At 51.5% G+C, this 22,936-nt stretch overlaps 3 protein-coding genes across 3 annotated transcripts; 2 read left to right on the plus strand and 1 right to left on the minus strand.

Moving 5' to 3' along the window:
- The first annotated feature begins 434 nt into the window (after nt 1-434).
- slc25a25a (solute carrier family 25 member 25a) lies at nt 435-5,470 on the plus strand. Its single transcript, XM_030104243.1, has 10 exons — nt 435-596; nt 2,153-2,279; nt 2,631-2,718; nt 2,803-2,914; nt 3,661-3,819; nt 4,358-4,510; nt 4,599-4,706; nt 4,802-4,969; nt 5,060-5,204; nt 5,283-5,470. Exons 1-10 carry the CDS (start codon nt 435-437, stop codon nt 5,468-5,470), a joined length of 1,410 nt encoding a protein of 469 aa, XP_029960103.1.
- Nucleotides 5,471-7,729: 2,259 nt separating this feature from the next.
- zdhhc12a (zDHHC palmitoyltransferase 12a) lies at nt 7,730-10,510 on the plus strand. The gene is made up of 5 exons (XM_030104244.1): nt 7,730-8,092; nt 8,710-8,843; nt 8,937-9,017; nt 9,605-9,771; nt 9,850-10,510. Exons 1-5 carry the CDS (start codon nt 7,996-7,998, stop codon nt 10,169-10,171), a joined length of 801 nt encoding a protein of 266 aa, XP_029960104.1. The 5' UTR covers nt 7,730-7,995; the 3' UTR covers nt 10,172-10,510.
- An 838-nt stretch (nt 10,511-11,348) lies between these two features.
- Nucleotides 11,349-21,950, minus strand: LOC115398260 (serine/threonine-protein kinase N2-like). The gene is made up of 18 exons (XM_030104942.1): nt 21,791-21,950; nt 19,144-19,295; nt 18,752-18,944; nt 17,823-17,915; nt 17,500-17,606; nt 16,105-16,248; nt 14,142-14,217; nt 13,821-14,016; nt 13,653-13,752; nt 13,288-13,389; nt 13,113-13,204; nt 12,722-12,898; nt 12,538-12,600; nt 12,382-12,458; nt 12,146-12,288; nt 11,939-12,046; nt 11,784-11,864; nt 11,349-11,552 (listed from the first exon to the last, which is right to left on the minus strand). The coding sequence occupies exons 1-18, from the start codon at nt 21,933-21,935 to the stop codon at nt 11,349-11,351; spliced, it is 2,253 nt and encodes a 750-aa protein (XP_029960802.1). The 5' UTR covers nt 21,936-21,950.
- Between the last annotated feature and the right edge of the window lie 986 nt (nt 21,951-22,936).

Below are 22,936 nucleotides of genomic sequence, written 5' to 3' on the forward strand. Positions count from 1 at the left end.
AGATGTGTCTTTGTGTTTAGGCCAAGCGGCCTCGTGCCTTGAAAAACCGGTGTTTGAATGGATGGAAGCGCGTGATTGGGCGATCTCCGCTACGCATACGAGGACGGGGCGGGACTAAGGGCAGCCGTCAATGGCTCCTCTTTGTGATTGGTCGGTAGTAAAATGACGTCGTCTCTCTCTGATTGGTCAGTGGCAGAATGACGTCTTCCATCTGTCTTTTCCTCAGTAGTAGAAATACGTCACTCGGTCTCGGCGGGACGGACCTTCCAGCCAATGACGCGGCTGGGTTCCTGTAAGGGGCGTGGCCTGCCCACATTCTTTAAGCTGTGATTTCCGTACCGGCTCCTCACTCACGCTCGTCCCTCGGCGGGTTATCCCAGCGCACTATTTATTTATTATTTATTGTAGTTTCTTCTAATTCCCCTGAAGCGGACATGCTGGGTCTGTGCCTTTACGTGCCGGTGTCCAACTCGGACCCGGTGGAAGTGGAATATTTCGAGTCCGACAGCCTTCCGTCCGAGCTGAAGTCTCTGTTCAACAAAGTCAGCGTGTTTCTGCCTTCCCAGGAGTTCTCGACCTACCAGCGGTGGAGAGAGGTGAGAATGATGTCTCGACTGTCGACTCGAGGCTCGGTGCTTCTCGCTGAGTTCTGTCTTTACTCTGAACCGTCTGAACGGCTTCGGGTGACTCTGTGACTCAGTCTGCGCTTCGTGACCGGGAAAGCCTCACGACTAGGCCTCAGATGAGACCGCCTTCTGCGAAACTCACTTAAAACCGCCAGTTTGATCTTTGTATTGTGTTTTAAATCACACAGTGCTGCTCTGGAACATAAGTTTTATTAGTTTAGATAACTTCCTGTGTGTTTTGTCATGGTTTGCAAACTTCAGTAAAAAGCCGGTGGGCCGGGCCGAATCACGTGGAAAATCGTTTCATAATCTTATTCTGATTAAAATGATATCGAAACTGTTCGTGCGGGATTGGAATCATATCGAAACTGCTCCTGTGGGATTAAGATGATCTGGAAACGGATCCTGTGGGGTTAAACTGACATCGGAACTGTTCTGGAAGATTACAATAATATTACAATTATATTACAATAATCTAGAAACCGCTCCTGCGGGATTAAAATGATCCGGAAACTCTTCCTTTGGGATTAAATTGATCTTTCACCCCATGAGTTTCTTCAGGATTCATTTTCTGCAGTTTGAAGTTATTCTTTATAATAGTTAAATGGTCAAATTGCAGTTTTGCATGAGATTTTCCTCATTTTATTGAGCTTCAGTGCAGATCTGTGATCCTGTCTTGTGCATCTTGCCACTGCCTGCACGACCCTCAAAGTTCCATCATCTGTAACCGATTTGCTCCATTTTAACTGGATTCTGGCCTCTGCTGATGAAAGCACATTAATATCTCCTATTCATGTTGATTCTGTAAAACTGGTGAAGTTTGTTGGAGTATATTTAGATATTAGATTAGAACTTATGGATGGTTTTGGGATATGATCATGTACATGTGTAAGTGCAGTCCTCTTCTGTTCACTTCCAGTTCTGGTCTTCCTGAGCTTTAGGGAAAAAGGCCAGAGGAGTTTTGAGGTTATCGGCTAGGCGCTCTCCTGTGAAGACGTATCTCGTTCATCATGAATTTCAGAGTGACAGTCACGCGCTCGGGCCAGCAGGTCAGGTATCCGATGGCAGGACGGTCCTTATTCCTGCGCCCATTTAGCTCAGCAGGTTTAAATGTGGCCGGGATTAAAGCAGTTGGTGGGTCAGGCTGGAGCCGAGGTCAGAGAAACCAGGGTGTTGTAACATAAAGCCGTCCGGTCCCGGAGGGAAGGACGTCACGCGCTCATCCCAGGGAGGTCGGAGCGCCGGCGTTTTGGCCGCCGGTGTCCGGCCGGTGTTCTGGCTCTTCTGGCTTTAGAGCCGACCACATTTCAGACATGCTGTTCCTGGTTCATTACTTAACAAGGCATGCAGAGCCGTCCTCTGGCCATCAAACTGACATAACAGCTCCTGCAGATTTATTCATCCTGAAACTCTATTCAGACCTCGTAAAAGTCACCGAATCCTCTTCAGATGACCTGAAGCTGCAGCCGTTTTCCGTTCGGACCCATGAAGAAACCTGAGCCTTGTGTTTTGCTTTTTTCTTGCAGAAGTCTCCGAAGCGGACCGAGAGCGGCTCCGGCGAGCATCTGGACTTCGAGGAGTTTGTTCACTATCTGCAGGACTATGAGAAGGACCTGAAACTGGTGGTGAAGAGTCTCGACAGAAGGAACGCAGGTAACGAGGGTCACAGAACATGTTTCACCTCTAAAACCAGGCCGACGCCTGGATCTGAAACTGACTTCTGTCACAGTTTAGGATGGTAAACAGCCGGTTTCAGCCGGTTTGGACCTGATTCCAGCGGTTTCATCCTGCTTTTCCAACATTTTTTACTTTTACACTTTATTAATGCCGGGTTGAAATTGCTTCATGCAGAATATATACAAAGAAGTTTGATTAGTAAATGAAACACGATAAAATTTAAATTGATAAGTAATTAGTAGTAGGAGAGGGCGAAGTTAACCAGGCTGCAGACTGGCTCTACTCGTTGGTTTGAGTTTTAACCCATTCCTGCTTCCTCTCCTCCAGGCGGCGTTGACCCTAAAGAGTTCATGCAGTCCCTGCGTGACCTCGGGGTCCACATCTCCCCGGAGCACGCCGTCAGCGCGCTGCAGAGGTAACTTCGCCCTCGTCTCGTCTCTCTGGGACGTTGCGTCAGTCCGGGCGCTCGGTATCTTACCCGTCTCTCTGTTCTCTGCAGCATGGATAAGAACGGGATGATAACCATCAGCAGTAAAGCCTGGAGCGACGAGCGGCGGGTGGAGAAGACGGACGGCCTTCCTGAGATCATCCTGTACTGGAAACACTCCACGGTGGGTCCTGGGGGGTTTCTGGGGCCTTCAGAGCCGATTTTCATTCTAAAATGTTTCAGAACTTCCATTTGAGACACGTTTCATTGGGATTCGGAGTTTTGGCTCTTTTAACAGTCTTGAGTCGAAGTACATTTGACATTTTGAGCTTCGTGACGGAGTTTATTGAAGTTGTGGGTTTCAGACCCAGAGCCGCCGTTTCCTCGGCCTCCCCTCCGATAAGGCTTCCTCCCACGCTGAGCCCGATCGATGCGTTCAGGAAAGAGGTCGGGCCGAGAGCAGATCCAGCGCAGGGTAGTGACGGAACAAGACGCACGTCAGCAATTAATCTCCATTAGGAGCAGGAAGTGGGCCCTGGGGGGTGGAGGGGTTGAGGGGGATTAGGGCGGGAGGATTTGCTGGTTCGTCTCAGTGTTACGTAAAGTGGAGCAGGTCCAGACCGCGGTAAGCGGGACGCGGACGTCTCTGGTCATCTGCAGGTTATTTCAGGGCCGCTTCGCCTAATGAGTCGGCCAGACGCCTCGGTGCTCAGATGAAACCCGCGTCCCTGAAATAGAACCCTGGTCCTTCATGGAGGATGTTTCCCCCGCCGAGTCCGTCGGCACGAATCGGCAGCTCAGCGAAGAACTTCATGCTTTTAATGTGAAAAACCCTCCTTCCAGTGTTACGAGTCAAATGTGTCCATTCAAGGCCTTCAGGACTCCGTCCGTCCTGCTGTCTGTCTCACGGTTCCGTCCGTCCCGCTGCAGATCTTCGACGTGGGGGAGAACCTGATGGTGCCGGACGACTTCTCGGTGGAGGAGAAGCAGACGGGGATGTGGTGGAGACACCTGGTGGCCGGCGGAGGCGCCGGAGCGGTGTCCAGGACCTGCACGGCGCCGCTGGACCGCCTCAAAGTCATGATGCAGGTGAGACAGAAGCTGCTGAAACCTCACAGGTTGCTGGGCTCCCCTCGCGGAGGTCGTGACCTTTGGCGGCTGCGCCAGACCGTCACTCGGTCACTCGCCACGGCTTACTCAACAGAGTTATTTAACGTCGCCGGGTTAACGGTTAACAGAACGACCCGTAAGAGTCCAAAGACCAGGGCAAGGCAGGCGGCCGCCGGCCAATCACAGCCGGCGGAGCGCCGGCACACCCGGCGCCGCTGGGATCTGTGTCACGGCTGACGTCATCGCTCATGTGAAAAGCAGAGTTTGGACCAACCGTGTCGCCTCGGGGTCCTTCTGATTAGGCTCTGTTTGCTTTGCTTGTTTTTCCAGCAATGAGTCCAATAAACTGACCTCTGACCCCTGAGCCGCAGCCGCTGATGTAGGTTAGGGAGCGGCGTTCCTCCCGGCGCCGTGCCGGGAGCCCTGCGGCGTTCCAGAGCCGTTTGGCTCATTATGGATAGAACGTGATAGCCGTGTTCGATTCCCGGCGTGACGTCTCCTCCGCCTCGCCCTCCAGGTTTACGGGTCTCGAACCAACAACATGTGCATCATGACCGGGCTGATGCAGATGATCCGGGAGGGCGGCGCCCGCTCGCTGTGGCGCGGCAACGGCGTCAACGTGCTGAAGATCGCCCCCGAGTCTGCACTCAAGTTCATGGCGTACGAGCAGGTACCCGGAGCCGCTCCCGCTGTGTGCGACAGTGTGTGTGTGTGTGAGAGACAGTGTGTGTGACGGTGTGTGTCGCTCCGCCCTCCAGATCAAGCGAATGATCGGCAGCGACCAGGAGACCCTGTGCATCCTGGAGCGGTTCGTGGCCGGCTCTCTGGCCGGGGTCATCGCTCAGAGCTCCATCTACCCCATGGAGGTGAGTCCGTCACCGCCGCCGCCGCCGGAGCTCGGGGCTCAGGGCTCCGCCGGGTGGAAGTGACGCCGTCCCCCTGTCCGTCCGTCCGTCCCCAGGTGCTGAAGACGCGGCTGGCGCTGCGGCGGACCGGTCAGTACTCCGGCATCTCAGACTGCGCCAAGCAGATCCTGCGGAGGGAGGGGCTGGCGGCGTTCTACAAAGGCTACGTGCCCAACATGCTGGGCATCATCCCGTACGCCGGCATCGACCTGGCCGTGTACGAGGTGGGCCGCTCACACACACCCACACACACACACACACACACACACACACACCTACCTTGCGGCCGTGCTCATGCGCTGTTCCTCTCCCAGACCCTGAAGAACGGCTACCTGCAGCGCCACGGCGGCGGCGAGCCCAGCGTCCTGGTGCTGCTGGCCTGCGGCACGGCGTCCAGCACCTGCGGCCAGCTGGCCAGCTACCCCCTGGCTCTGGTCCGGACCCGGATGCAGGCGCAGGGTGAGTCCTCTTCACTGTGCGCGGCTCCCGAGCGCGCCCGGCGGCGGCGGCTGACGTCTGGCTCTCTGCTCTCCACAGCCGTGACGGACGGCGGCCAGCAGCAGGCCACCATGACGGGGCTGCTGCGCCACATCGTGCAGACCGAGGGCCCCGCCGGCCTCTACCGGGGCCTCGCCCCCAACTTCCTGAAGGTCATCCCGGCCGTCAGCATCAGCTACGTGGTGTACGAGCACCTGAAGAGCCAGCTGGGGGTCACCTCGCGCTGACCCCGCCCGCCACGGGACCCGGGACCCCCGGGGTCGGGGGGGTCGGGGGGTTTGCATTCTGTGAATGTCAGCTGAGGAAAGACGAGAAGGGACAAGGGGAGGACGGACGCTGCTGCTATTTCTGTCTCCAGGGACGGGACAGGACGGGACGGGACGTCCCCGAGGACCAAAGAGCTTTTCTGACTGGGAGAAACGTGACTGAGTGTGTATGAACGTGTGAGTGTGTGTGTGAGGGAGAGAGAGAGAGAGAGATGCCACCAGCTGCACTACTGAAGCATTAAGAAGCGCGACGCTTCCTGACGAGGGACAATGACTTTTGCACACCTGTTCACTTCCTCCTGCCGTTAACGAGTGAACGAGTGAATGAATGAATGAATGTATTTATCTCCATCCCTCCTGTTTATTGTTCAGCTCCTCTTCCGGTAGCGAGCGGCGTTCGCCTGAACGCGGTCTGAAGGGTTGGGCTTTATTCTCAGGAGCTGCTGGTGTGTGTGTGTGTGTGTGTGTGTGTGTGTGTGTGTTAATCTCTCAGGTGTTTTACCGTGTCTTTAATGTTCGGCTGGGTTTAAAGAGAACCTGTTTAATCGAGAGCAGAAACCTGTTATCACTGAGGACAGACGAATAAAAACATGCACTTTAATTACTGCTAGAAGGCCTTGACCTGCTGTCCGCGCTGGACTCACTTCTTTTGTACGAAATCTCTCTAACGGTTGTTTTAATGGACCATCTCGTTGCAAATAAATGCAATTCTCTTAAATTCTGACTGGAAGTGTTTTTGTCTCACATGTAGTGAAGGAGCTGCTGCGTGTGTGTGTGTGTGTGTGTGTGTGTGTGTGTCCAGGTAGTGTGTGTCTGCTCTGTAAGCTGACACTGTCCAGCACTCGATCGTACTCACATTAACCCGACGGACGCTCCGCAACGTGACTCTGTCCACGCTCAGAATCCACCGGGTTTCTGTTAAAGCTCGGCTCCACGTGGCGTCCTGTCCTCCCGGCGGCCGGACAGACAGGAAGCAAAGAGGACAACCTCCACAGGACGGCTGTCATTTAAAATTCATTTAAATTTCATTAACGCATTTTTGTAAAATGTGATCGGTCTCTGCTGATCGACCTGCTGTGCTGAAAGCTTCCACTCCTTCAATATTGTTGCTCTTCGACCTCAGAAATAAAGGTTCTTCACCTACATTCCAGTCTCGATAAAACGGACAAAACATGCTGTTATTGTTACTTAACAGCACGTTCTGTTTGCTGTGGTGAAGTGGTCAAGTGGATCTGATCAGTAATGCGGCTCAAAGCTAACAGAACGCGGCGTGACTCCGAGGTCAGTGGTTCTGGGTCACACGCTGGTTTGTTTGTCTGTTTTCACCAGTTACAAAGGGGGGAGGACCGTTCTAATCACATTTCATTACTGGGTCATTTAAGCTTCAAAAATAACTCCTCTGTTACGTATTCATCCATATAAGGTTATAAAAGCCATGAAAAGCTTGATTGTTTCAGCTCAGGAATCAAAGACATTTTTTTTTTACATTTTGTTATTCACTCTATTTGGTGCAGTCACAGTAAAACTCAAATTCATGCCCATGTTAACCTTTTTCTCAGGGATAGAAACTACATGTTTAGACGCTGTAACCAAGAGGACCAACTTACTTCAGTAAATTAAGAAAAAAGGAACATTTGTTTTACACTGGTAGTTTGTGTAACAGGGTTGCATGAGGTCAGGCAAGCCTGATACAGTATGGAACACTGATGAGAAGATATTACTTCTTTGCCCTACACTGTTTAATGAGTCTATTTCTATGTTATCATGTGACTCACTGCTTTTTTTCGTTTTAATTTTTTTTTTATTGTCAAACAAAACAAATGTTTCCTCAGTGCCGAGACAGCTATGAAGAAAATAATAGAAGAGAAACTAGATTTTAAATCCAATCCAAACTTTAAAATACGTTTGGCTGTTCAGTGCGGTCTTCAAGGGGGACAGTACAAGAGAAAAAAATGTTATTTTACGAGGTACCCCAGACATTATTTTTTAATTTAAAATATATTTTAAATACACTTGTTTGTATATATTTTTTTTAATGTTGGTGTTCGAGTACCAGTTATTTAAAAAAATCTGTATGATTTAATATTTTGTACATGAGTCATATAAAAATTTTAAGGCCGAGGAAAGTCTATTTTTTGTTGTCTTGAAGTGATTTCGCTTTTCTGGCTTCATTTCGCGCGGTTTGTCCTGACCGGGCCACCGTACGAAAACAAACAACATGGAGTCGATTTAACACATTCCAAACCGGTTTCTGCCTTTTTACTTCATTTCTGTACATTCGGCGTTAGTTTTTTTTTTCTTTTTCAACATGGAAACTCTTCATGCCTTTAATGATGTTTGTGTACGAAGTGATAACGCAGGAGGAGCCTGTTAGCAGCGGCGCTAACACTGTTAGCCTGTTAGCAGCGGCGCTAACACTGTTAGCCTGCTAGCAGCGGAGCTAACACTCCGTCCACAGGGGAGCTAACGCCGCTCCGGCGGCTAAAATGGGCCAGAGCGTGTTTCGCTCGGGCTTCCTGGTTCGGGCCGCTCACACTCTGCTGACCTGGGTCATCACACTCATCCTGTTCCTGCACAACACCGGTAAGTCTCGCTGGGACATCCCGGCAGTAGCCCGTTAGCTGCTGGCAGCGCCCTCTGCTGGCGTGAAGCGGAAATACTTTGGGTTCGGTGAGTTTATGTTCCAGTAGGTTTCATCAGGTTGCATCAGGTTAGAGTTAGAGTTAGGCTAAGTATGTAGTAAGTCAGTGAGTTTAGTTGGGGTTACTCTGTTCATCTCAACACCGTGTTTCCTTTTAGTTTTTCCACATTTTTCTTTTCTTTTTTTAATAAATCAATGTGTCCACATTTCCACTCTAAAAACAAATTTTAGGGGGGACAAACAGTTTAGATATATTGTGAAGTCTGGGAAAACAACAACCCACTGATTTCATCATGTAACTAAAACATGAACAGATCAACAAACCTGTTTGTCTATATGTCAATAAAATGTTACATTGTTTATTTCTGATGAGGAATTAATCAGGAGGGAGCTGTGACTCCGTACTGCCCCTCTGCAGCTGCTGAAGAATTTTACCTGTTTTCACTACTTTGAGCTTCACTTGATGGATCCCGACACAAACCCTCCAGAGGAGGACTCGGACCAGGGGTCGCACCGCGGGGACATGGTTAGATCTGCTCTGATGTGTGTGTATGTGCAGACATCCGGAGGTGTGAGGAGCGAGGGGAGCTGCTGCTGCCGTCCCTCTTCGTCCTGCTGGTCCTGCTGTCTGTCCTCTTCTACTTCACCGTGTCCTTAATGGACCCGGGCTTCGTCCTCACAGACAGCGTGAAGGTGAGGAACAGCTGCCGGCCCAGTGAGAGTGAGTGAGTGAGTGAGTGAGTGAGAGTGAGAGAGAGAGAGAGACGCTCTCTGTGTTGTGTTCAGGCTCTGGATGAGGAATCGGAGGCCCTGGTGTCAGAGAGTCCGTCTCCTCAGATGAGGCGCTGTGGATTCTGTCTGCTGCAGGTAGTGTGTGTGTGTGTGTGTGTGTGTGTGTGTGTGTGTGTGTGTGTGTGTGTGTGTGTGTGTGTGTGTGTGTGTGTGAGAGAGAGAGAGAGAGAGAGAGAGAGAGAGAGAGAGAGAGAGAGAGAGAGAGAGAGAGAGAGAGAGAGAGAGAGAGAGAGAGAGAGAGAGAGTGCAGTCTAAACCAGAGTTCTGCAAACTTCACATCCAAAATTCATTCCCATTAAATAAAGTTCATCTGAAGCCACAAAGTACAGAAACATGACGGATAAACTCCGTTTAGCATTTAAAGAAAACTAGAATCTGCGGTGAAGTTATATTTATTTTTTGTAACTTTATGTACCAGTAATTTATTTGAGATATAGTTGTGATTTTTGCTGTAATAGTTTAGTTTTTTCTCAGTCTTCCTTTGAGAGCTGCAGCTGAAGCCTCAGTCATAATAAAGGACTGAAACAATAGGCTCAAACATAAGGCCCGTGGGCCAAAACCGGCCCTGAATAGCCTCCAGTTTAGTCCACCAAGCGACCTGTGAAGGATTGTGAGTGTGTGTGGGTGTTCTGCGAGTGAGAGTGTTTTCTCGCTGGATGCAGCAGCCGATGAGGGCGAGGCACTGCCGGACGTGCCGCCGCTGCGTGCGGCGCTTCGACCACCACTGCCCCTGGCTGGAGAACTGCGTCGGCGAGCGGAACCACCGCTGGTTCGTGGTCTACCTGCTGGTGCAGCTGCTGGCTCTGCTCTGGGCCCTGCACATCGCCCTGTACGTACGAGTGTGTGTGTGTGTGTGTGTGTGTGTGGTGTCTCAGACCCGGACCGCCTCATGCCGTGTCTGCTGCAGGTCGGGCTTCTCCGCCGGGGCAGCGTGGGAGCCGTGGCTGCGGGCGAACGGCGTCCTGCTGGCGGCGCTGGCCGTGGTGGCGGTGTTCTCCCTGGTGGTGGCGCTGCTGCTGGCCTCCCACCTCTACCTGGTCTCCATCAACTGCACCACCTGGGAGTTCATGTCCCGCCACCGCATCTCCTACCTGAAGAACCGCGGCGGCGGCGAGGACGACAACCCCTTCGACCGCGGCCTCCTCTGCAACCTGTGGGACTTCTTCTGCCTGTGCAGGACGGTGGCGTGGGAGCGGGTGTACCAGAGGCACACCGCCAGCACCGTGTGACCCGTTGCGCCCACACACACACACACACACACAACACACACACACACACTGTGCAGGTCGTCCTGAATCCTTCAGTAAAAGAACCAGAGCCAACGATTCTCTCACTGTTCTGTTCGTATTTATTGAGGACAAAGACACGTTAAAATACAAATGATATGCTTGTTCTTGTAGAGTATACACACATACAGACACACACACACACACACACACACCGGCAGCCGGGGACCGCCGGCCAGCAGAGGAAGAGGACATTTCAGCCGATAATCTAACAGTTTTACACCGAGAAGCATTTAAAACAATAAAAGTCTCCAGGATAAGAGCAGCCGAGGTCGGTCGTGGATCTGCGGTCGCCAGACTGACTTCTTTATTTTATTATTCAATTTGAATACTGTAAAAACTGCCAATGGAGGCAAAGCCACCCTTTAACCTTTGACCCCAGAAGACGGCGAGCGTCGTGGCTGCAGGAGGAGATCTATGGCTTCTGTTGGACTGCTGGCGATCGCAGGGCTGCTCGTACGACGGAGAACGGCGCCGTGGAGGCAGCGAGCGGAGACCGTCACAGCGATGCATAGAAAACCAGAGGGAGACTCGAAACGCCGCAAAGGAAGCGAAGCAAAGGCCACAAAGCGGCAGGACCGGACGAGTCCGTCAGCGTCACAGCGAACCACAACCCCCCACCGAGCCGCCGTGGAGGAACAGGAAGTAGAACAGGAAGGAGCCTGTTGGCCCGGGACATCTTCCCCGCTCGCCAGCTCAGCCCAGCGCCGTTCTAATCTCGATCAGCGGCGCGTTCGCCGAAGCGGGGCGGAGATTGCAGCGTCTGACTGATAAAGGACCTTGTTATCCTGAACGCTGCGGCCCAGAAGGAGCGCTGGAGATTATGACCGACTCTGAGGTTATGTAACGTCTCATCACGGGACAGAACCAGCGGATGAGAGATGAGACGCTGGAGGACGTTTACGCTGCTCTGAACTTCACCTCCACTCTGCAAAACCTACAAAACCAGGTTTTTCTTAACGTATTCTAAAAAAAATAAAAAAGGAGCGAATCAGGACACTTGGTGAAAGCTAACTGTCATTAAAACAAGAGTTTCCTGCTCCGTGCAGCTCCACCGCGGCTGTGGGCTGATGGGAAAGGCTTCTCCCTGCGACCTCTGACCCCTCGTCTGACTCGCCGCTCACCCATACAGGGCGCAGAAGTCGAAGTCTGCGAAGGCGTCCTGCTGCTGGGCGGACAGGCCGGAGGGCGTGGCCGGTGGCGACAGGACGGGCTGCAGCCGCGTGAACTCGCCGTCGAAGTTGCTGACGTCGGTGGAGTCTCGGATGGCGGGGAGGAACGGCGGCGTCGCCTTCCTGGCCAGCAGCGCCTCCCAGTCGATGCTCTGAAACAGGGGCGTCAGACACGGCGGGTCAGGGGCCGCACGCCACCGATTTCCCCTCAGGGGGGGAAAACTGTTTCCACAGAACCAAACAGTCGTGATGGAAAATGACTCCGATCTCAACATCAAACCAAGTTTCCTCTTTCCCCGGTTCGAGTGGCGAGCGCGGCGTTCTGAACTGACCTGCTCGGCCCGGTCGGGTTCTCCTCTGCGGCCGACCGACCGGACACTCACCTGGAAGAATCCGTCTCCCTTCACCTCGCCGGCGTCCCGCTCTCCGGCGCCGAGCCTCTTGGCCGGGTTCTTCTTCAGCAGCTGCGGGGACAGAGCACTCCGTCTCACTCCGTCTCACTCCGTCCAGAGTGAACGGCAGACGGAGGAGCGGTCACCTTCTGGAGGATGCCGACGGCGTCGGGCGGGAGGGACGGCGGGTACTGGACGTCGTCGTTCACGATGCTGTCAAACACCTCCTCCTCGTCCTCGCCGGGGAACGGAGACTGCCCGGGCCGGAGGACAGAGGACAGACACATCACCCATCAGCCACCTGGGTCGCAGCGTGTCCAGAGCTTCCAGAGAACCAGAGGAACGTGGAGAACCTCTCCAACCAGCATCTCGTAGATGAGCACGCCCAGCCCCCACCAGTCCACCGCCCGGGTGTAGTTGTCGTCCGTCAGCACTTCGGGGGCGAGGAACTCGGGAGTCCCGCAGAAAGTGGAGGTGCGATCCCCGTGGCCCATCCCTGAAACCAGGAGACGGAGAACCGCGGCGTGAAGCGGCAGAACCCGAGACGCAGCGATTCCAGAAGAAAAGACGGAGTCTGGATCCACCTCACCTTCTTTACAGAGTCCGAAGTCGGTGATCTTCACGAAGCCGTCTGCGTCCATCAGCAGGTTGTCCAGCTTCAGGTCTCTGCAGGGAGAAGAACGGCCTTCCAGAGTGTGTGTGTGTGTGTGTGTGTGTGTGTGTGGACACGTCCACCAGGACTCACCGGTAGATGATTTTATTCAGATGCAGGAACTCCAGACCCAGCAGGACGCACGCCGAATAGAACCTGAACGGAACAGCAGAACGTCTCGAGTTCCAGATAACTGCACTGACCCCGCCCCCTGCCCCGCCCCGCCCCCCCCCCCGCCCCGCCCCGGGCTCCCCCCTGGGCTCTGTGGACCACGCACCTGGTCTGGGCCTCGGAGAAGACGCTGTTGTGGATGTGGATCATCAGGTCTCCGCCCGGCAGGTACTCCATGACGAAGCAGAGGTGGTCGGCGGTCTGGAAGCAGCCGTGCAGCTGGACCAGGAAGGGGTGTCTGGACGCGTTGATCATCTCGAAGATCCTCTTCTCGCTCATCAGGCTGCGCCACAAAGAACAGGGTCCGGGTTCCAGTCTGAGCAGGACCCCTGGACTGCACCGGTCCAGTCCAGTCCACACAGATTCAGCTATCACTAAAGCTGACGTCTGGGCTGTTCGGCTCGAACTGGACCGTTCTCTGATTTCACTGCTGTAGGTTGAGACACGTGTCTCGTCCCTGTGAAGCGTCTCTCGGTGCCGTCCGTCCCCACACACACCTGTCCACTTCATCCCGTGAGACGATTTCTGTTTTCTTCAGCGCCTTGATGGCGTACAGCCGTCCCGTCTTCTTGAACTCCACCAGCAGCACCTGGAGACGAGACGAGACGAGACGGACGGCCAGCTGAAGACGTCCGGACCAGACACGACGGGGAATCGTCGTCCAGCACTTACCTTCCCAAAGTGTCCTCGGCCCAGAACCGAAATGTATTTAAAATCCTCCATCTGCATCCTGGGGAGAAGAACCAGGCTGAGGACGAAGCTCCAGCTCTGTGTGTGTGTGTGTGTGTGTGTGTGTGTGTGTGTGTGTGTGTGTGTGTGTGTGTGTGTGTGTGTGTGTGTGTGTGTGTGTGTGTGTGTGTGTGTGTGTGTGTGTACTTCACAGCAGGCGCAGGTTGATCTCCACTCCCCTCTGTGTTTTTGACGGATGACTGTAAACAACAGAAACATTCCACCGTTAAACTGGGATTCTCCGGAGGATCCGCTGAAGCGTCCGGTTCCTCCTGCGGTTCTGGATCCGGAGAGGCGGGGGTCCTCACCGGTTCTCCCGGCGCTGCAGACTGAGGGGCGGCGGTGTGTGTGGCGCCGCCGTCCGGACGCTCGTCCTCCGTGGTGTCGATGCTGACTGCTGGAGCGCCTCTGTGAAAACACACCAGACGGAGTCAGGTCGTCGCCGCGGTGACGACACGGCGCCGCCGCATCCCAACCTGGGCGGCGGGGCGGCGGTCTCCCTGTCCGTGGAGTGTGTGTCCGAGGAGTGTGTGTCCGTCAGCAGGTCCAGGGGCGTGGACAGGGACGAGCCGAAGCCGCTGAAGGAGCTGTAGCGAGGGACGATGCTCATCATCAGGTGACCCCAGGTGGCCAAGTTCATGTTCATCTGGGCCGCCCGCAGGAAGTTCTTTCCTACACACACACACACACACACACACACACACACACACACACACACAGAAGCAGAGTCAGGGCCCACACACCTCCAGCTCAGTGTGTGTGTGTGTGTGTGTGTGTGTGTGTGTGTGTGTGCGCACCTCTCTCTTTAGTGAAGATGCATCTCTGCCGTCTCAGCCTCGGCTGTCGTTCGATCACTGTGTCGATGAATCGAAGCTGCAAACGGAACAAGAGAACGCCTTTTCCTGGGTGAAATTCGAATCCTGACAGACAAAGACTGACAGAAAACCAGCTTCTCTCTGAAAAGCAGCAGAAGCAGGAGTTCCTCAGGGTCAGGACCAGAGCCACCTGCCCGCTGGCTCCGCCTCCTTTTCCCCTTAATGAGGAGAGACCAGGTGGAACCAATCATCTGGCTGATGTTCCCGCCCGGCCCGGTGTGCCAGGCGCACCTGTTCCTCTCAGCCGAACCATAGATGTCTTATAGAACACTAGATGCCTCATGGCAGATTCCACGACGTCCGCAGAGGTCGGCTATATTTGTACGGGAAAGTTGTCAGAGTTTCTGGAGAACGCAATGTAAGGTTGGTGATCTGTGCAGACTTTTACACTCTTATTTCACTGAATTTTTTTCATGGAACATCTTAAAGCACTATAAGGTAATTGCTGTCGTGACTCTGAGTTATATAAAAATTGATTGATCAAGAGATTCACTCAGTTGCCTTTTATTCATTTACCTAATTATATTGTGACTGTAATTCCATTATTTCACTTGAGACTTTCTGAGCTCCTTTTATAAATTTTTACAATGCCTAATTAAATATTTTTTTTAAACAACGTGTTTTCTGGTGCACTATTTCATGTTTAAATAATCTATGGGGGGACATTATACATTCACAATAGATTTAATAATGTGGAAGGTTACTGTTTAATGTTATATATTAATGAAAAATAATATAATACATTCAATATAATGAGGTTAATGAGATTTAAGTATTTCTGAAGTTTCAGGTGGGTAAATTGTTCATCTTCAGCCTCCACTGCAGCACTGCCACGTCTTAAAATATTTTCACCAAAACTAAAAATATGGACATGTGTGGCTTGTCTAAATTATTCGTAAGTGCTATAAATATATCTCAGTTGTAAGGATGTGAACATGGAGCCTAATATGAAGAATATTATGAATATTTAGGATATGATATATATTTATTATATATATTTACGGCATGCCATGCTCATCAAACATCTGTCATGTCATTAACAGAGATTTGATGTTTATTACAAACCAAACCGTTTGAAAATCGGTAAAAAATTTGAGCAAGTTGTAGCTTGTTAAGCAGTTCATGTCTCATCAACACGATGTGATGAGCGAGCCAGATTCCCGCACAAAGATGGCCGACCTCTGCAGACGTCCGACTTCATTGGCCAGCAGCGGAGACGAGGTATCCAGTGTTCTATAAGATATCTATGAGCCGAACCCTTCCTTCAGAACCCGGACGAACAGCTGGTGAGCGCCTCGTGCTGCTCCGTGTGGTGCATTCAGGAGCGCCTCGGACATTCCGGCCCCCTGCTGAGTTTGTCGTGGAAGTGTGAAGTCTTCTTCTGGTTACTGGTTTGATAAAAACGCTGATGGTTCTTTAGATTTGATGGTATTTAAGTTCAAATTTTACTAAAAAATTAACGCTGCAAGCGTGCGTTGGGTTGAAAATGTTTGATTTGATGCTGCTTTTGTTTAAAATGTTAATGATTTAAAATATACCTTTTGATCATTTATTGAGAAATCCCACTTAATTTTCTAATTTCTTGTTGGCTTAACACTTTCAAGACTATTTTGTTGGAGTAACTGGATAAACTTGAAAGAACTAGAGACCTAAAGGCGCCTAAAAGGACTGAAGGAACCCGATCAGTCTTCTAAAGAACTCCTGAAGAGCTCCAGACTCTCCTCCTGCTCATCATGTGAACTCACTTCACAGTTTGCGTCTCACATTTTGACTTTCTTGGGTAATGATCCCTCAGTGTTTGAGGACCGCTGTCAGTTTGGGTGTTTTTATCCTCGGTGGCAGAAGCCCCCGGCGGCCGGCCGGATGTGTTCTGATCTGTGGGTACCTGAGCGAACAGGAGGCCTTGAGGCTCCAGACTTAACGCCACGTTGAAGCCGGCGTCGTCCATCATGTCCTCCAGCCGCAGGAACCTGACGGCACACATTTCCCTGGGCTGGCTCCAGAAGACGTCCACCTCCAGCTCCCGAGACTGCGGACAGCGTGAAACCAGAGAGGAGACGGTGAGGAGCGCCGGCGTGACCCGAGGCTGCGGCGCCGGAAGACACAACCTGCAGCTCCAGCGCTCCAGCCCGGTCAGTGTTTCAGTGTTTATCACAGCGTTTCACGTTGTTCCCAGCGCTGCACGGCTGGATGCAAACCGCTGGACTGATATTTACCCCAGCTGTGTTTGTTTGTGTAACTCCGTCACCTGGAAAACGCTCCACACCTCAGAGGAGGAACCTTTCCTTCAGTCCAATTTTATTGGTCCGTCAATAAAGACAGATCAACAGTCAGGATGAAGGAATCAAGATACAAAACCACAAAACTATAAAAGAAGTAAATAAATGCTCATTATTTTTTTCTTTTCACTGTTTCGGGCTGAATGAGTCAAAATGAAGCTGCTTCAGAAAGATCAGAGCGAAGGAAAGATGAGAATCCAGCTGCAGTTTCTCCCCTGAGAGACTTGATTTGATCAACACTGAGCGGCCTGGAGGCTCTCATGCGGTGTTATGGCGCCACCTCGTGTCCAAATCCAGGAACTGCTACCGTGAGGCACGTTTCAGTGGTTCTTTACAGCAGGAAGGTAGAGGAACAACTTTAGATCAGTCACTGAATTCCGGCTGATATTCCATCAGCAGCAGGAGGAGAAGAGAAGAGGAGACCAGAAGAACCACAGGAACATCAACAACCTGAAGAACAACCTGAAGAACCTCAACAACAGCCTGAAAAACATCAACAACCTGAAGAACACAGCGACTTCAACAGCCTCAAACACAACCTTGGCTCCGGTTTGACCTCTGGGCTCCGGTTTGACCTCTGGGCTCCGGTTTGACCTCTGGGCTCCGGTTTGACCTCTGGGCTCAGGTTTGACCTCTGCTAAATGACGTACAGTCCAGTATGTTTGCTCCAGTTTGGATTCAGGCAGATTCGACCCTCAGAATCAAACCCGTCGTTCTCTGGAGGCTTCCTGACAGGAAGTCCCGCCTCCCAGCAGGTGGCGCTGCTGGTGCTGAGGCAGACATGATGGAGTTCTGGATTCCTCCTTCAGAGTGGATGAATTAAAAAATGCTGACCCAGATATTTTGGTGTTATTTGCTGGACTCGTTTGTTTCCACACTTTTACTGACAATTCGACTCACGTTTCAGGAAGTTACAGTGATCACTGCTTCCAGACGTCAGCAGGACGGTTTCCTCACTGGCTGGTCTGGGGTCAGTCTGCAGGTCCAACATAGAAACTCACCCGCTCCAGCTGCAGGACGAAGATCTGATCCCAGCTCAGCCGTCCGGGTTCCTCCCAGCTGGTCCGACCCACCGGCCGTCCGTCCAGCCGCAGCACGGCGCCGACCTCTGAGAGACAGCTCAAGGTCAGCAAGGGTCACCCTGTCCCAGCCTGATGTTCACCCTGTCACAGCCTGAGGGTCACTGTGTGTATTCTGTGCTCTTTGCTTCCTTTGTATTTTAGTTTTTTCAGGTTTCTGAACTCGAAGTGTTTTTGATCAAATGTTCGTGATTTGTCTGTCCTGTTGGAAGCGCGGGACGAGGCTCGGCTGTCGGGAGACTTACGGGCGGCGGGCGTCTGCAGAGCGCCGTCCCGGTTCGGGTCCCTCACCGGCTGCAGCAGATCCTCACATCCCAGGAGCTGCACCTGCAGTTTCCCTGAGAACCCGGAGACACATTCACCCGTCAGGAGGAGGAGCCACAGCTTTCACCCCTCCAGCATCAGCTTCAGTCAAAACCCTCCAAACTCTGAGCATCTCTGAAAAACAGGAAAAGCTTCTATTTTCTGTATAAATCTCTAAAAACACCCAAAAAGCCTAAGTCATGTTACAGATTTTAACCTTTTATTTAATCAAACATTTTATATCTTCAGTATATCAGAGTTAAGACCTTAAGATTCAATATTTACTTCTATAAATAAATCATTTGAGGGGAATAAAGACCAACGAAACCACACCAGGCTTTTATTTTCTGAGAATATGAGTAAAGATTATCATTAATTCAACCCTAACCCTTTAATGCCACATTCAGATGAATCAATAAATATTTCTTTGACATTCTCCCACAATCCTGTAAAAAAAAAAGAGTTCAGATCTGATTGAATGTTGAATATGTATTAAAAAAGAGAGAATCATCTTTAAACGAGGACGCTCAGTGTTTGGAGGGGTTTGATTGATCAGCTGGTTAGAGTCAGCTGTCTCAGATGAGCTCTGGACGGTCTGAGGGAGGGACGTGGACGAAGCGTCCCGCTCGTCCTCGTGTCTCTGCAGCTCTCAGAGTCTGGAGCAGTTCCCACGTTACGTCACCCGCAGGCTAAACCTCCAGATTACACTTCAGATTATTCACTGCCGGAGGCCAGCGGGAGGACAGCAGGGGGGTCTGGGTCTCCTCCCGTCTGTCCTCAGAGACACTGTGGACCGTCGGCGTCATAGAAGATTTAATCTGACTGATGGTTTCTCTCTCCACTGTGGGGACGTCCTCCTCTGTCCAGATACCCGTTAAAGACGCAGGTCTGATGGACAGCCTGGACGGGGACGCGAACAGCGGACCCGCTGGACGGGGGGACCTCGGTCCTCCTGCAGGGGCGGTCTCTGCTGCAGGGTCCTGCTTCTTCTCCTCCAGGCATTTCTCCAGAGACCGTCTCAGCAGGTCCAGTCTCTGAGAGGACTCCTGCTCCCGACACTGAGCCTGGGACACACGGAGACAGAGGGACAGACAGAGACACAGAGACAGAGAGACACAGACACGGACACAGAATCTGAAAAAGGTGAACATAAAAAGGGTAAATATGGAGTCAGAGAATGTTCAGGGATAAGCAGACGTCGAGCTCTCTGGCCTGGCAGCGGGAGTCGTCTGGGCGTTCTGTGTGGCGTTTGCATGTTCCCACCTCAGCGAGAGCCTTGTGGTCCAGCGAGGAGATCCCCTCCAGCTGCTTCCTCACGTCTCTGGCCAGCAGCAGGGCGTCCCTCTCCCTCTGCATGTAGTCCTGCAGCCGGGCCACTCGGGCGTCCACAGGGCGGCCGCAGGGCGGAGGACTTCCTGAGGGCATCAGCAGCAGGGTTCAGACCACCGGGGGAGTCGGTCTGGTCACTGAGCTCAGTGCCTCCACGAAGACCTGGCCGTGACCTCAGTGACCCCAGTGACCACCTGGCCGCTCCGATGAACGCAGCACAGCAGGCAGTGTGTCGCTCCACGTTTTAATGGAAACACTGAGGGGTAAACATTTCATTACATTTTCAGATCTTTTTGTATCGGATTTTAGCAATTTTGTCCTTTTACATCATTTTTCACAAATCGAGTGTGGTTACAGGGTGTTTTTCATCAGAATTGGTTTTTTCTGAATTAAGTAATTCTGAATTATTCATGATCTTGGTGTTTACATGGAAAAAACGGATTAAATCCTCTCTCACTCCGGGGTATGTGCAGCATTCTGATTGGACGGGGCGGCCGTGACGTCGTGACGTCTCCAGGAAGTAAACAGCGTTTTTCTCGTCTTTCTTTCTCGATTAACTTTGACGCTGCAGTTTTTAAAATGTCCGCAATATTAAGCGCCCGTCGATCTGTTCGTTTCATTATATCAATTTCTTCTAAAACTGCCGTTAAATAAATCGTCTCCATACGAGTCGAAACGCGGACCGTGGGCCGCCATCTTGGAAAATTACGTCATCACGACGGAGCATGCGCAGAACGACAGGAAGGAATTCGCCTGATTAGCATAGAATTCCACTTCCGAAGGAGAATAAACCCGCTGGTCTGTCCGGATTTAAACCTAATTCTGAATAAAGTTTTCAGGCGTTTTACATGGTCATTTTTGAGCGGAATTAGGCTTTATTAGAAAGTCCCACGTAAACATGGAATTTTGACATTTCAAAATGAATCTCAGAGGGAAATTCCTTTAAGCACTGTGAGACACAGGTGAATATCAAAATCAGACAGGATAAGTATTTTCTAATAATATTGTGTACAGGAATTAATGGTGACTAAGTACCGAAAGGTTGAAATGAAAATAAAACACTGTTTACAGGGGGAAGATATAAAGTCTTGTGGCCACAGAAATGAAAGATATTTATCTATTTTATGAGCAGTTTTGTTTGAATTTCTTTCATTTCTAAGCTTTTTTCCCTCTTTTAGAAATTCTAGTTAGTTTAGCCATTTTTCTCATTTTCCCATTTTAGTAACCGTGCCTTTTTAATTAAGACTTATTTAATCCCAAAGGTAAAAAAAATCATTTTGAAAATCACCCTGGTTTGTAAATAAGATAGAAATAATCTGAAATTTTTATTTGTGTGCCGTTTACTGAAAACTTCAGGAAGCCAAAGAGGCACATGTGGCAGCAGCGCTGCAGGAATCAGACCGCTGTTATAACCTGTCTGGTTCTGCAGAACATCTGAGTCTGAGTCTGGTTTTTTCAGTCTGGTCCTGCAGGCTTCTTCCTGTTCAGAGAGTTTTTCCTTTCCTCCGTCCCTCGACTTCCTCACGTGGAACTTTTAGTTTTGTTTCTGTGGAAGTGCCTTGACTTGAATGGTGTATTTGTATTTTAACGTTGCATTTAAAGACCTCAGCTTCCTCCAGATCACGTCGTCATGATGGAATCAATAGTCAGAAAGGAGGCGAGGAGAGGCGGAGGGGAAGCAGAGGAACCCAGGCTTCAGGTTACCAGCCTCTCATGCTCTTCTGCCAGGAAGCACAGCGTCCAGGTCTCACATGCTTTCACATGAAGACCTTCTCAGTCTGTCAGAGGACTTCTGCTGTTCTCAAGTCAAGACGTGAAGGGAGGCTCGCTCATCAGGAGCCAGGACCTCAACCTCTCTGGATCAACAGCCATTCAAAAGATCAAACATTTAAAAAGACTTATACCATCAACATATCAAGCTGACTGCTAAAACGCATTTCCAACGCTTTTACTGAATTAAGCAGCTGTTTTAGTAATGAAGGCTGCAGAACTAAATAAGGTTATAAATGAATGAATTTAAAAAGGCTGTGCACAACAGAACTTTTTAAAAATCACGACAGAAAGATCAGAAAACAGAAAAAACAGACAAGTTTGCTGACGTTCATTATAGACCGGGGGTGTCAACCTGCGGCTCTGGAGCCACATGGGGCCTGTGGCCTTTCCGTAGTGGCTCACTCAGCTTTCACAAAACCACGTGTAATGAAACCATTACCACCTATGAAGCCATTACAATCAGGAACAAAAACAGCTGAAAGTAAAACTCTTGTCTTCCTGAATCGTAAATGAAACTTCATAAATGCAACATGAGCATTAGAGTGTGTATCGTTAATATGTAAGAATCTTTAGAAACCACGTTAGCCTCATTTAAAAAGTGAAACATGTCTGGCTGCTCTGGTAAAGTTGGATTTGGTTTGAAGTCATGAAAGTGATAAAAGCTGCAGAAACCTGCTGCAGACCAGAGGGGAATACATGACTTCAGCTTCCTCTCAGAATGAATCTAATCAATATGATCTGGTTTGGGCCACACTGAGGACCACCGCCGCGGCGGGTCGGACGGCTCGGCAGTGACTTGCCCCGGGACCCTGACCTCGTGGACTGGAGCCGTTCTGGTTCCCGTCCTCGGCGCCGCTGCTGCTGCCAGCCTGGGCCGCTTTGAGGATCTGCAGCCGGATCAGCTCCATCTTGGAGCGGCTGCCCTGCAGCATCTGCTGAGCTGTGGACAACATCTGATCCTGGATCCCTGACAGGTCCCCACACACACACACACACACACACACAGCAGCCTATCAGCGGCAGCGCTGCTCGTGTCATTTTGCAAACAGCAGATGTGAAGTAAGTGTGAGCTGCTGGGAGGCGGATGACTTTGCGCTTTACTGACCTCCCGGCGTGTGTGTGTGTGTGAGTGTCCCGGCTGGATGGGGATCAGGTTGTCATCCTCTGGAAGCGGGGAAGGACTTGTCAGGATGCTCCTTTCCACCTTCACTATCCTTGAGCCACAACAAGTCCCCCTGACGTGGCGGTGCGTTCACTGACACGCTGTGCAGCTTCCTGCATGTTGAGGCAGTGGATCAGCGGCGCCGGCGCTCCGGTCGGTCCCCCCGGCCGGCAGCCTCCCTCCCCCTCAGCATCCTCCGCTGCTCGCTCTCTTTCGGGGCTCCGTTCTGCAGAGGCTGCTGCTGCTGCTGCTGCTGCTGCAGCTGATCTGACGCAGGCCGGCAGGGCATTGGCCGCCGCGGGACCACATGGTCCTGGTCTGCCACCAACCAAAACACTCTCTCTCCTCAGGACCGGGGCGGAGAGCAGCCTGCAGCGGGAGAGACGCCTGTCCCGGCCCACCGGGACGGAGACAGAACGACAGCTCGGAGGACGTTTACACAGAGCTGGGTTCTCACCAGAACAGACATTTAACCCCCTGCAGTCTAAACGACCCTCAGGGGGGCCACGTTTGGCTCACGGACCTCAGGTTGAACCCACAGGTCCAGTGGGAGTGCTGCAGCGCAGCACATCAGTGTGTCCACAGCTGGAACTGACAACGCAACCAAAATACAGTCATCTCGCTTTACAGACCAGTCAACAGGAGGATAATCAACATGTTTGAGTAAACGAGTGTTTCCTGTGCGGACCCGCTCTCTGCTGGATGGTTCAGGATCCGGTTCTGATCCAGACCTCATGAGACGTCTGGCGGTTCTCCTTCAGCGTTCAGGCTCTGAGACTAAATCTGCTGCAG

The sequence above is a fragment of the Salarias fasciatus genome, chromosome 12 (assembly GCF_902148845.1).
Source record: "Salarias fasciatus chromosome 12, fSalaFa1.1, whole genome shotgun sequence".
NCBI lineage: Eukaryota > Metazoa > Chordata > Actinopteri > Blenniiformes > Blenniidae > Salarias > Salarias fasciatus.